The sequence below is a fragment of the Ostrinia furnacalis genome, unplaced genomic scaffold, assembly GCF_004193835.3.
Source record: "Ostrinia furnacalis isolate ACB-3 unplaced genomic scaffold, ASM419383v2 OfSCF0069, whole genome shotgun sequence".
NCBI classification, from domain to species: domain Eukaryota; kingdom Metazoa; phylum Arthropoda; class Insecta; order Lepidoptera; family Crambidae; genus Ostrinia; species Ostrinia furnacalis.
This window is the reverse complement of record NW_021130308.1, coordinates 703,662-719,039: the sequence shown is the minus strand read 5'-3', so window position 1 is coordinate 719,039 and position 15,378 is coordinate 703,662. Positions and strand designations below refer to the sequence as shown.

Here is a 15,378-nt window from a genome sequence, read left to right as displayed (position 1 = left end):
AATTATTTAAACTAAGTTACGAAGTCAAACTTTGGTACACAGGATCAGTAGTTTTTGATGCGGCAAATTAAGATTTTCCATCTAAAATACGTCATTAATTAACAACTCCGTATTATTGAGCTGTAAGTTTGTTTTACGAGCTAATTAGCGTTGTATAATTAAGAATAATTTAAACACGTTAATGGCAAATTAAATTTAGGTTTGCATTACGTTTATGCCTACCTAAGGCGGATTTTACGACAGCATGTAATTGAATCGCTTGTTACTAAAGGGATCTTATAGCAGTTGGCAGCTAATTAGTTGATAAATGGGATCAACATAAAAAAATCTGAAATCTAATGAAAAGGTAGTAAAAGTGTTGTTTTGACAGATATTATTGTTAAGGTAGAGTCCGCAATATACATAGGATCTCTCCAGGACTTAACACCCAAAAATGGAGATACAGGCAAAAGGGGCTCAACAATCAAGCGAAAGGGAAAGACTTGCCTACACAATGTGTAACCAATGTAACCATGTCATGTTATAACAAAATAGGTAACACAAAAATATGAAATTAATAAAACACAAAAAGTGATTTAACTGAACATAAAACATCCGTTATGGAGTACTTTTGAAACAATAACAAAACATTCGCGAGTGAACGTCACTTCACATAGTAGTAGGTGATTAGGTCATAGGAGAAGTAGGCAGGTATACGTAATTCACAAAAAAGCAGCGGCTCGAAATAGCGCACGCGCTCTATCAGCGTGTACCAAAATGTGCCAAACAGCGAGTTTGCACATCATCGCATGATGTTTATATCATTACCAAACACTAGTGATGCAACGGATACTCGTAGTTTTACTAATGTAATTAGGTTTGTACGATTCACATAAAAAACCATGGGTTTACACATTTCTGGTCACGTGGAATCAGGCCACAGTAATCAGATTTTACATTAAGATCAGATGTCTAAACTTGATGTGCGTCGTAATGGTAACTATAAAATTTTATATGGACACCACTACGATAAGATTTGGTCTACTCGTAAATTCGTGGTTTGACATCTCCATCTCCTGGGTCGTGTTTTATGAGCGCCACTGGTCACAACATAATAATTTGTTTTACTGAATTTATAATCCAATCATTTTTACAAGCTTTTATTTTCCGTAACCACAAATCAGTGTTATTCCCACAGAGAACTTAGGAGTAAAATGAAAAAAAAGTCCATAAAATCGTATTCCTAATAGATTTTTTTTCTGCTTGTTGCATCACTATCAAATCGCGTGATTTTGCTAAGAACAAAATTATCAAAGTACAACTGACGCTTCACAGTGCCTTATGATAAAATTAAACATGCTTTGAAGTACTCGATGGGACTGGGCTCACAGTGGGTTGGAAGCTTGGAACAATACCCAAAAAACTGAAGTTTTGTTTATTTATGCGTTGTCGTCAAATCAAATGTAAAAGACTAGACAAGGAAATTAAATGTACGAACTAAACACTAAAGAAAGAAAAATAAAATAATACTAGAAAGGAATGACAAAGGAAAGATAAATTTACAGATGTCACAAGTAAAACCACAACAAGAAACAATGATCTCATAGTAATAGACCAAGCAAAAATAGAGTTTTATAAAATCTAATTTATTGACAATAGGTGCTTGATTGAACGAACATGCTTGCTTGCTTGCTTGCTTGTATTAGTCTATGACTTGTGTTTATATGTGTAATACTAGTAAGAATAAAAAAAAATTAAGTATGCTTTTACCCGTTACATACTAATTAACTAAGCTAATCTTTGTTATGATTGAGAGTAGACGGTGCAGTAAAAGATGCCCAATGACATTTAATTTTATCAATATCAAAAGAACCATAACTTCTACCCCTGTATTGTAAACACCCACAAAGTTAATCCTGACAAGAAGTTTTAGCACAACAAAAACTCGTAAAATATATCATTGTGAGAAACGTAAAGTAGGATTAGTTAACTTTAAATCCCAAGAGTAGGTTGTCTTATTTGTTTTATTTAAATTTCTATTTGTAAATTCAGTTTCAACGTCTCTTCAGTCGTTGCTTTTTCCAGTGGGTAGATAGAGCTTGACTTTCTAGAATTGGAAGTTCTAGGTTCGATTCATACACGGTACACATAGTAGTGTAAGAAATATTTGCAGGCTTGAATCAACCTTACATTCTGGCGACATCAAGTCAAGAGCTGAGTCATCTACAAGTTGTAAATTATCTTAGTGTGATTTTGCAAGAAACCTAGTTTTTTAAACTGGTCTTGACTCTACATAATTATTTATATCTCATAAATTCTGGTTTAAAACAAGGCCAAGTTATTGAAAAAATAACTATGACCTATAGTGTATTTCGCACCAGTGTTCATGTTGTATGTGTACGTAGTGCAGGCTTTATTAACATAACAATACCGCGCTACATTCGATACTAACTCGCTATTGTTATACAAAAGTTTTCAGAACTAAATTGATTTGCATGCGTCAAAATGGTAAACAATTCAACAATGTTGCAAAATGAAATTCCTGTTATTAATTTGTAACTCTTACAAAGTTTATAAGGTCAGGTAATGATGCAATTTGGTGGTGGTAATGGTGGTCAAGATGTAGATCCTGTCTACACAAGAGTTGCAGCGGTGGGACTGTCTGTATATTAGTTTTCGCAACTAGGTATGCCGATGATCATTAATTTTCACATAGAAGTAGACTAGAAAAAGTTAAGCCTCCAATATTTTCAGAAACTTGTGATTTAGGTGGACAATATTATTCTCAATCGATTCTCCTGACACGCCAAAAAAAATAGCTACTTTATTATTTGCATTCACAAAACGACCATGATCGAAGGACCTATAGAAGACGACTTCGCAATTTTTTTGAATTTAAAAACATGTAAATCCATGAAACTTAACTACCTGCCCCGAGGGTAGACCGTCAGTGGGCATAAAGAATTCCCAAGGTGAAAATAAAATGTCTTTGCATGGGAGTACAATCGACCGACGGCCGATAGAATTGTAAATCATCTCAATAATGTATGCCCAGCCTAATTTCAGATTCACACACCTATTATAGTCGAAATAGTTTTTGAGTGCCTCCCACGCACATCGACAGTCGATAACCAATTAAATTGACACACGAATAAGGTGCAAAATCTTTAATTTTGCGCATGCCGCAGTATTTGCTCGAAATCTATAATAAAGCTTAGCACTCATATAAGGTAAGAAGATTTCATTTTTATACACACATAATATAAAGCGCACCGCAGCTGTCTAGAAGTCTAGACCAGACACATTTTCTGTTTATGAACAGACTGGGACGGAGCTTATATTGCGTCGTTCGTAACTCTGTAACTATATTTTAGAAAACATGCTGTATTATTCAATATTTTGATTTAAAATTTATGACAAAAAACGTATCTAGTGAATATATTCATCGTTTTCACAGAGACCACTTGTTATTTTTATTTAAACATGCGAATATAATATTTCTTTCGGCTGGATCAGTATAAGGAAAACCACAAGTAAAGAGAAAATATCAGCGTTGAGCAGAAAAAGGCTGTTTCCAAGTTAATGTTATAGGTAGTACTAGCAGTAATTGTTAATTATTAAAAGGAAAAAGCTTTCAAAAAGTACCTTTAATTAATGTCTTGAACACCGATAGTCCATGCTTTAATCTAGAATGTGCCTAATAGTTAAGCGTAGCTAGATTAGTCCAGTAGAATTAGCTTTTAAATCGGAAATAATTCCTACAAAAGATTTTATTGTTTTAATGGCTTCATTGGTTGCCCAATAAGACTCTCCTAAGTTTTCGACTTCGACGGAGTTGTGCTTAAGTGGTGGGGGCCCCCGAAAGGGGCATTTTCTCGGTTTTCCGGTTATACCGCGTAAAGGACTTACCCTATCAAAAAGTGATCCTCATGACGGTTGAAGGGCACTTAATTCTGCATTGAATAAGACCAAATTCATATGTTTTGGACAAACCGTTCTCGCGCTAAAGTTCGGCAAAGTAGAAAATATACGTATAATTAATGACCCTCTCCATGTCCAATGGTTAGTTACCCACAGGCTTCCAAGTCTTGAAAAGGGCCACCTCAACCAGTGTAACCCTATCAAGGCTTACGAGCTTGATGCGCCTATCCTTGTTCGTCCCAGCCGTTCCTTAACTGCGGTTGCTGCACCTCTTCCTGGCACTCACCTGAACGACTCTGTGTAACCTACTGTGGCTGCCCCTCTTCCTTGTATCCTTCTGCATGACTACGTTGCCTAGCCGTATGCCTGGTCTAAGGTTCGACGCCAAAAATCAACAACAACAAGTTCATATTAAAACGCTGAAGAGTTTTTTGTTTGTTTGTTTGAACGCGCTAATCTTAAGAATTACTAGTTTGATTGAAATCATTATTTTTGTGTTGAATAGCTTATACATTNGGAAAACCAAAAAAACGCCCCTTTCGGGGGCCCCCACCACTTAAGCACAACTCCGTCGAAGTCGAAAACTTAGGAGCGTCTTAATGGGCAACCAATGAAGCCATTAAAGCAAAAAAATCTTTTGTAGGAATTATTTCCGATTTAATCAATTTTTGTGTTTAATTCTACTGGCCTAGATTACAATCTAATATATCACGCAACGGTTAGGTCAGGTTAAAATACTTTTCCACTCTACAAAATAATTTATCATGCTAAGTGGCACCTAGTAGCAGTAAAATAATGGTCGAGGTTATAAAATGTTAAGCGTCGAAAATTCGAAGGAAACTTCTGTCTATAAGCTAGACTTGGTAAAAATAGTACCTAGGTAAACCTAAAGGTCACGTGAAAATAAGCTTTATTTTTTCGATAAATCGCGTAAAACAATCTTTATGAAAAATGGAACAATGTTCCATTTAGTTTCTGAAATATNATTGAATCATTATACACAAAATAAATAATCATTTGTCTTTTACTTTTTGTGATATAAATTAAGTTACATTCTTTTTCACCAACCAACAATACATAGTTTTTTTTGTGTATATTAATATGAGTCATCTTATATTGTTAATCACAAATTCAATCTGAACAACTTCAATCGTGTAAAAAGTAGTAACACGAGTCGTACCTCTTGACACAATAAAAAATTGAAAGAAGCCTCCGGTACACTTTGTTAAAAGTAGACATGTATCAATATACACGAAAGAAAACTCAAAATTGGTTCACAAAGCCTTACTTGTATCATTTGGCACAAAATTATTTTCTTTTCTATACGTCGTAGAAACATACCGATTAGATACAAAAATAGCTAATTTTTCAGAGATTCACATTATGTTATAAAGTCAATTTTGATCTAAGTCGAGTTAGATCCCTTTTCACTGGGGGTACAGATATTTCCTGTTCGTAGCTATTAAAAAATATATCCCAGTTTCAAAATGTGTTAACCACAAAAGTAAAGAGGTTTTTATGTATATGTTTTTAACCGACTTTAAAAAAAGGATATACATAGCATACATATATCCAAGTACTTGAAGATACTAACATCAAATAATATACTGTTATAGACAGAAAAAAAAGGTAAAGTAAAAGCTTTTCGCTGTAAGTAAATCACCCAGGTCATTGTAACCCCAAAGAATTTGAACCAGAATGTTGAGCAAATCGTAAACTCACTTTAATTTAGAACGTTGTTAAACTAGAGTCATCACTATAATCGGCGAGGATGACATTGATGATCATTATGTCATCATGTCAGACCGACCATAAAATATTCATATTCCATTTAGTTGGTATGAGCTAAAAATATAACTTGTCGAGGCGAATGTGAGCTTGAGTTAGTATACATATTATAATTATATTACTTTATCGGAGGTATTGTTAAAAGAGAGCCGTCAATACCTGATTTTTATATTCTTTTAAGCTCTATAATGGTCTTTTTGTGGTATTATGTAACTGTTAAGTTTCAGTAACTGAAATCTAACATGCAATGCTATACAAATACGTTTATTTAACAAAATTGAATTTCATTAAATTCCTTCCTTTTTGTCAGATGAGAGGTGGCTATAATTCATCGTTATCAAATATCATAATTCATTTGTCAGAACCAACCTGTAATATTGTAAGCTGTTGGGTGATATCTCCGAATTAAAGGATCTGATTATAAATATAATTTCGTTCTCGTGGACATCCTAATCTTCGTCGATTGAGTTTCGTTGCCTACTAGCCTGTAGAGTACTACGTACAGGAATTTCAGTGATAGAAAGTAGACAAGTCCATTTTATATTGACTGAGTTTCTTGCCCTGCTTCTTCTCAGCACTTGCCCATATTACTGTCCCGAAGCAGTGGTAGGGTTGGGACATGTAAAATCCTACTTGCATAAACGATTTGATTTGTTAAGTAGAAAAATAAGTACCTGTATACTCCGTAGTGTTTCCCCGAGGCCCTGTCTCCGCATATTGAGCAGAGGTGTTTCGACCCGCTCAGTGGGTGATTGGGGGGGTAGTTCTTGAAGGCCGGGGGGGAGGTCGCGTCGTCGCGGAGCCCGTCCAGCATGGCTGTGTCGGGCTTCATCTCAGGCGGGGACATCGGCGACATGAAGCTGCTCTCCAGGTTTAACCCTGCAGACAAGAACACACTGTTTGACTAACGACTTTAGGGCGGAAAATAGATAGCATAAGCCCAATTGACTGCTCTACCCTAGGCTAATATCCTGTAGCATAGATTTTTCTTTGGGACATTAACACCCGTATTCACAAACGACTCTTTCTTAAATGAGGCAGTAACGCTACGCGAAGTCGAACGCACAGCGTTGATTAGAGCTCGGTGATTGGTGTGCACTCACTCAAGTATTATCTATGAATAGGGTTTGGGACCCTGTGCGTCCCACGCGCACTGCGAGACTTAGACCTCATAGTAACGTTGGTGAATACGAGTGTAAGGGTCTTAGAACATAATTTTCACCTGAATAAATCGAATGCTTCAGGTAGGACTCGAGCCCACGACCAATCAGGCCATTTCTCTAGCCACTGAGCTACAGATACATTTGATTTGTCATTTAGAAGTAATTTCGTGAATCTGTGTGTGTCGCCATTACAATACAAAGCTAATAATAGCTTTTAGCACGACTAAAAAAGCTAAGTAGTATTTTGTTACAATTCGGCAACCATTTATTCTGATAAAGTTAGTGAATAAACTTGACTCTCAATCAAAAGCTCTTAATAGAAAATCTATTTGTAGTTTACGTAAGAATTAATCGATAAAACAATCAAGAGCCATTTAAGCTTCATAATTAAAAACTATAAGGAAAGTTCTATTCTAAAGCACAATTCTTACTTGATGAGATTCATGAGTAATCCCCGAGTATTAGCAATCAGCTTTCTATATAATCTAAGTTGAGATATTTGATATGAAATCTGTAGACGTATAATTTAGTTTCACGAGTTTATAGCATACGTTTATTTAATAAGTTTTATGTCTCCGAGAAATGTTCAGTTGAATGCTATACGAGTTCTAAAAACCAATCAAACTAGACAACTAGGTAGATAAGAAGAAAATGATAATAAATACCGCGCGACAGGTGTAAATTTTCATTTTGGCATGAGCCACCTGCCGGTCCAATTATTAACAAAAGATGGAAATCCCGACGCTAATCAACGTTTCGTAGATTGTGAAGGATGAAAAATAAAGCACAATAGCGACTGTGTTGTCGAGGTGTGCACTAAGCCTACAGTTTAACTACAGTCAAACTCTAAACATCCCTTTTGTCTTGATTATTGTCAAGAGAAAAACTTTAAGTCTGTAACAAAATTGATAATTGAATTGTTTTCACAATATTTTAATGGATGTTTTCTAAAATTACTAATGTCGATATTTCATTTACTTTAACATAGGTGATTAATTTCTCTTCAAGAGCTTTTACGTTTTCAGGTTGTGACAAATCTAAAATTCTTAAATTCAACGTGGCGCAGATGTTGGTCCATAAACGGCATTATTGCGATTCTTGAATTTAACAGGAAGATGAAATCCGACCTAAACAAATAAACGCTTTAATTCGAATATAATGAAGTCTATTATCATTAATTTGCTGGGACAAAGAGCAGGCTCTCCGCATGAGCCCACAAAATGCGTTAGGACCTCGAGACAAAGGACTGGCCGCATCCGCCAAAATTTGAAGCAGGCCCGCCGACTGCCGTCGCATAACTTCAAATGCAGGAAAAAAATCTATGTAGACGGTTCCGAAAAACCAACAGAACCGGTCCATTAGGAGGAGGGCTGGCGCGGGCAAAAAGAAATAAACACGCAACCCTCCGGCCCACGTTAGAAAACTTATGCTCGAATATTCCTATTTCAGACATCAGACTTTGTTATAAAGCTTGATGTAAAACTCTTTGTTTGTCTTTGCTTATTTTAATGAGATTTGTTTCAAACTGCGAATGTAAAGGAATCCATTTTCTCTACATCAGCAGTAAGTACTTATCAATATAGCCCTGTAAAGCTTAGCAGATTACATCTTTTACATAATTCATAATAGGTATTACATTACCATATCATAAAAGTCTCGTAGGTGACTGTAATTATATTTAAATTATTTTATTTTTAAGCAAACAAACGACCCTGAAAATCCGTAGTCAGACCCATAATAATTATAGTAATTAGGTATACTACTTTTATTATTATTTTATTTTTACCACTGGTTGTACTTTATTAAAACTTCATTATCAAAGGAAAATTATTCTCGGTAGAGCTCAGATCGTGATAAAAATACTTTTTTTGGCCACGTTCACTTGAATTTATTTAAATGTTTTCACAATCGGATGCAAGAACGAAATAAATAAAATGGCGAATGAATAAAGGAACACGTCTATGAACATATCACTTGCATACTTTTAAATAACGCTTTTAGCTCATAATGATTGTATTTTATTGCTAATTTATGCAACTCCGTCCAGTCATACAAAATAATCCTACCATGACGACATGGTCTCGGATAAAGTATATTCGTTTTAATATTACCAATTAACGTTAAAAAAGCCGAAATGAAATAGTAGAGGGCAATTTGTTATGCAAGGCAAAAAGCATACATGCATGATTAAATCAAAGATTTTTACTTGAAAGTCATTTTGAAATATTCTTTAAACCTAAATAGTAATGTTTCCAATGCCCGAACCATCTAGAATTATACTAATCCACCCGAAGTAAAACACAAGGGAACTGCTTATGGTAATCACGGACAGATATCTATCTATTAGAATTTACAATTGTTTAAAAAGGAAAAAAAATAACATTAATCTTGAATCCATACAATCGCGAATCGTCAAAAAAATATGTTTTGTTTGTAAGTAAGTAAACACCCTGAGAGTAAATAAAGGACATCATTCTTTTTGGGCCTTTTCTAAAAGTGCCGGCCAACAAAAAATTATGGTACGTATTGTTAGAACTAGCTATTTGGAGCAATAGTTAATATGGCACAAAAGTTGTAGGACCACTCAGAACAAAGTCATACAAGTTCGATGATTCATCATTTTCATACATTTATTGACTTTTAAAGTGTTGGCAAACTTGAAAATAATTACATATATGTTTTGTTAGAAACTCATGATGCAAAACAATTATCAACCGACCGCTCTAAGTTAGCGATCAAATGACGCGATGACGAAACGAAAAAGATACATCCGTGGCCCGCGCTAGCAGTGTCGCTGTGGCCGGGAAGAAACGAGCAAACATGCCAGCCAATAGGATGGCTCGGAGCATACCCGTCAGTGAATGAGACGGGGACATTGAAAACTGAAGTGAAGGTCATCCAGTTATCCATGCGACTCGCGTTACATCAAACGGCTACCTGCTTGCGTTATCGTTAAACATCATTGTTAAAGCCCGGTCGCCGAGTACGTAGAATTTCGTCCAATGACCCCAAGCTATCCATCTTTTTCGCTCGCACGAATCTATGTTGCTGTCGCGCTCGCACACTCACTGCGGCCGCCCGTCGCACAATCGCGACAGCAATAGGTATAATTACGTGCGAGCGATAAGGATGGGTAGCTTGGGGTCATTGGCCAAACTTCTACGTGCTCGGCGACCGGACTATATGTGAATATTCGACTCAGATTCCGTTTGTTGTGTGAAGTGGCTAATCATTTGTGTATAAGCTGTCGTGGAGATATTGGTACACGGCGTAGATACACCTGGGCTTCGTGAGAGGAAGGTTTTATAAATATTGCTCAGATTATAATGGATGAACTGGTGGAAAATGAAGTAACATGAAAACTACTTTTTTGTCACTTAAATAACTGAACAGACAATGAACCCACACTTTCGCACTATAATGACAGATGCTTCAAATAACTAGTTCTATCAATATCAATAATCATTATATGATTCTCTGCACTTTCAAAAATCAATAAATGCATGAAAATGATGAATCATCGAACTTGTATAACTTGGTTCAGAGCGGTCCTACAACTTTTATGCCATATTAACTATTGCTCCAAATAGCTAGTTCTAATAATACGCACCATTTTTTTTTGTTGGCCGGCACTTTCAAAAAAGGCCCAAAAATGTATGAAGCCTGAATGATCTCCTTTAAAGCCATATCTAAAAAAAACTTTCAGCAAAATGTTTTCCAATAATTTAGGTACTCCATAAGATGTGGGTGGTATAATGTAAACTCAATAAGTAATAAATAACGATTCACTGCAAACAAGTATCGCAATAAGAAAAACTATTTCAAGTCTTTGTCTGCTGATAGGAAAACGGTAACAAAGGTATACAAATTCTGCTCCATAAGTAATGACTCTACCACCAATAAGAGACAGGTAAAAAATTGATCAGGAAAAAGTAGGTAACGGAAAATCAAAACATTTACATAACCCAAAAAAACATGACTTAATTTTCGTGACTAACATTTTGAACTCGAAAAATATAGGTAAAAATTATAATGCCATTAAAAACACGCTTGAAAAAATAAAAGCGTCGCTACCAGAAACCGAAAGCGCCTATAAAATGCAGAGAAGCTGAATAAAACGTGTTATCAAATAGGATCATTACAGCTTTGGATAACATTATTTATATTCAACCTTTAAAGGACTCGGCCGATTGTGTTATTCGTTATTCTGTTGTACGACGCCGAATTGATTTAAGCGACACGAAATCCATTTTTTGCTCTTATAAGCGGAGCTCCACATTCAAGGTGAGACTCAATAAAGGACTTCCAATCATCTCGTTCCCCAGAGTAAATCATATTACATAGTAGGTAGATGTTATAATGTACCAGGCAAATAATTTGTTTACGAGCGATGCGAAAGGCTTCAGAGACGCAATATGAAAAGATAAACATTGTTATGGAACAGTATGAGATCGTAATTAGTTTATTGGGCGTAGTCTCGCGAGCTCGTGTAGAGTAGATAAAAATAAAAATGCTGCTTTTATAGAGACGGAAAGCGTGAAATGCTTTATGACATACATAATTTTATTATGAAATAATTGATTATTATTATTACACGGCTATAATATCTACATACGAACACTGGAAATCGTCATTCAGTCAGACAGGACAAGGAATCAAGCCTTAAAAAGACATTATTAGCACAGATATATAGATACAAGGGAAAAGGAGACCATCGAGTTTAATGAGAAAAGCAATTAGAATTATATTCCCAGTTGCAGTAGGAGTCTGCAGGTTGGCAATTATACAATAGATCATGTAGGGCATATATCAGCAACAACACAAGGAAGATTTAGCAAGGATAGTAATGAAATCAGTGAAAGGAATCCCAAAAATCTCTACAATTAAAATGTTTATGGCAGAACAGTAAGAAAACTTCTTGGTTTTATTTTGTATTTCAGACTTTATTTATGGATGGAGTTATGCCTCAATTGAAAGACGAGAGATGATATACCAAGAATAAAGTATGATATAGTAGTAGGTACACATAGAATATAGATCCATCCGAAGAAAGCGATCAACTCAAAAGAGAGATTAATATGATGCATGATGATGTTGCTGTTAATGAACCTCGCGATACATGTGATAACCTTGAAGTGCTAATCATTCCAACTCCTAAAAATAATGTCGGATGCAATACGCGAATTGAATAAAAATTTAACGATGTCGAAAATAAAATTGCAAGCAATAACATAATGTGTTTTCCAGATATTATGATGTGTGATGCGTCTTTATTATTATACTTATCGCTTCTGGAATAGTTAGTACTCTTAAAATGTGCACTGTAAAATAAACGACCAATATGCTCGGCGGACACATTTATGATCACGTATTTAAATATTTTAACGCTTTTGATTTTAAATTTATAAAGTGTAAAATACCAATCAAAATTATTTCGCCGAAACAGTGTGTTTTTGAAACATTTAAATTTGGTTTAAGTAAATATGAGAATAATATTTTAATAACAGGATGGGTTTTGTCAGGACAATACAGTTTTAAAAAAAAAAGTAATGAATTAAAATAAACTTTAGTATAAATAAAATAGCTCGTTATAGATTTCAGACCGAGCCAAAGACGAGGGCGTAATTGAATGAGAGTTTAATAAGTTAATGAACGATCCACACGCGTTTCATATAAAATTATCAACACACTTGTAAGAAAAAATTACGCAATAAATAAATGAAACATGGAGCATGTTTTTTTGCAATTACAAATACAGAGCATGATCCCAATGAGGTTGAGTTGGAGCGTGAACCTGCAATAATAAACTGTTTAAAAATATTTTTGTTGATGAAACAAATTAATATTTTATGCAATTATAGCCCTTTATCATAATATTTTAATTTCGAACCTTTATTTGTTATTTAAATATTTTACATCACAAGCACAGCCCTTACACTAATCGGTAAGACCTTACCAAAAAAGTACACGTGCGTTTAAATCTTTATTATGGACTTAAATTCGGAGCAATAAGAACCACTTTACGAGTGCGTTGAAAAAACATATTTTTGCAGCTGTTTGCGCACGATATCAATCATTAGATAAGAAAGTAAACGCCGATTGTAGCAGCGATCATGGGAGGTCTTCAAAGCCTATTGATACTCTTTATTAAATTCAATAATGCTATCTTTGTGGTAGGTAGCTGAATAAATTCTTTCATTGGATATCTATTGGGTATCGTTCGTCATTTATTCCGATATTTTTTCCCTTAATTAATGGCAAACAAATAAGCAACTAACAAGTTGCTTGACAAAATTAACCGCAATATTACCATTTAACCGACTTTTTCCTGACGTGCAAAAAGTCATAATGTCAAATGTCTCCTCAGTTTTTTATCTTCTTCTTTTACTGAATCACCTTATCCCGTTACACGGGACTTTCCCTAAAAGAATATTATTTTCTATCATCTGGATTTTCTGAAGGCTTGGTAACACTAATCGCATTTAACGTCAAAGGATTACCACAATTAAAACTAAATCAGGAACCGCAAGATAATCGCGACAAATCCTACTTTTATCTACAGAATATAATTAATTAACAAGATCGTAACGTAGGTATAAACCCTTTAGCGAGACAAGATAAATAACAAATTACGTTTTAATTTAAAACGTTTATTATAAATTAATGAGAAGTTTTATGAATTCAAAGTACTTCGAATAATAATCCAGTCTGGTACTGGCTTGGAAATATCATGCAATAAGTATTACCATATTTATTAATTTATTGCCGCATAATTAGTGCTATTAATTAATATCGCAGAGAAATATGAGTTGATGAGAGGTGGAAGGAAGTGATATCTGTTCACTCACAGGTATTCGAAAGACGATTGTAAATGAACCGTCAATTTTAAGTGCCCTTTTCCTGTGATGCGGATTTCGCCAAAAGCGTGCGGATCTGCTCCGCATACGGGCTGCACGCATTTCATTATTTATATTAGTTTAATGGGAAAAACATTGATGAAATAATGAAAACGAAAAATATTAAAAACTTAAGCATTGACAAACGTTATGAAGATAACACTCAAAATGTCTAATCGCATTTGACTGACAAAGAGCGCTAACCAAATCCGACCTTTCAACAAAGAACATGTACCACAACATGTACGCACCTTTGTTTTAAGGACTTCGTCATTCACTAAACTAAGAAGCAGCAAAGCTCAGTACCAAAAATAATGAAAATAAACACAGTGAACACACACGATGATTCATTGACAATCAAGGGCGTGAAGGCTTGAAAACATATGTAGAGACATGCAGGTGTCATCAAGTTAGGTGTTTTTAACCACATTTAGATAATGGGTATAATTAATTTGACAACGGTTACATACAATGACGCAGCAACATAAGTGCAAGGCAAGTTCTGATTGGCCTTACAGATATGCACTAAGTAAACTCATATTCATAAAAATTCTGTGTTATAAATGTTGATATCAAAAGTGTAAACTGTTTCCGTTTTCATGGAAAAGGGGGTGATTTTAAGTAAATCCTGAATTCATAATCCTAGTCCAATTAACAGCAGGATATTGTAGTGATCAATCAAAACCAATTGTATGATTTATTATGTATACTGAAAATGTCGACAAAATAAATATCGTCGTTTTAGGTGTGACTATATTTAACTCGATACATTGTATCATGTATGAGTAGCAATAAAAACACCAAGACTGACCTAGAAGGGATTTCCCCGTACGCAGTTGTTATAAGGCAAACATTTCAACGGACTCGATGCCGTACTTTAACATTCACTTTAAGTTATTAAGGGGCACTAGATCTCTATACTACTATACGCAATTTCATCCATAACTATAATATCTACTACATAATTCGTAGCTGTGTTGTTATGTTTAATAATGATATTGATTCCGGTGGAAAGTTAATGAAAAAAATATGAAAGTTAAACAGCACATTAATATTATCTCGATTTGGTTAATAGTTTTCCAAGTATCAACAAACGGTATCGCTTTTAATTTGTTATGCTACGGATTTGCGTCAACTGCTAATAAATGTAATGTAAACATAAGTGCATAATGCATTCTAGAAAATTCGTATCAAACATGATGCAACGATGAGAGCTCAGCCGATTAATCAGCTTTTTACTACGCAGTAGACGGAGACAAATAAGCCTAGGTATGTAGATGTCTTGAGACTTAAGTTTTCATACAAGTTACGATCAAGGGCAAGACAAATGGAATAAATCATAATGAATATTGCATGTCTACTGGTTTTTAGGGGTTTTAACGTTTCAGGAATAAAAACGGAACCCTTGTGATCACTCACGTGTCTGCCTGCTGACCGTATGTCACACCACACCACACACAGGGAATTTCCCAGAAGCTGCTCGATGGACTAACTTAGATTAGATACAAGGCGGATTTTGGAGAAGAAAAGAGGTTAAAATGCAATTAGCGGAGACTTTTAAAATAAATCGTGAGAAGTATAAGTTAACAAAATATGCATCGAATGAAAAAGCTCTTGGCGATAAACTTTTT

General features: G+C 34.9%; 1 protein-coding gene across 7 annotated transcripts in view; it reads right to left on the bottom strand.

Annotated features, from left to right (window-relative positions):
- The window catches only part of USP (RXR type hormone receptor), a 51,992-nt gene that overhangs the window by 26,387 nt on the left and 10,227 nt on the right, over positions 1-15,378 (bottom strand). For all 7 annotated transcript variants that reach the window (XM_028321282.1, XM_028321437.1, XM_028321057.1 and 4 more), the window contains one exon: positions 6,363-6,567. In XM_028321282.1, coding sequence (XP_028177083.1) covers positions 6,363-6,567 — 205 coding nt within the window. The remainder of the gene's footprint in view (positions 1-6,362; positions 6,568-15,378) is intronic.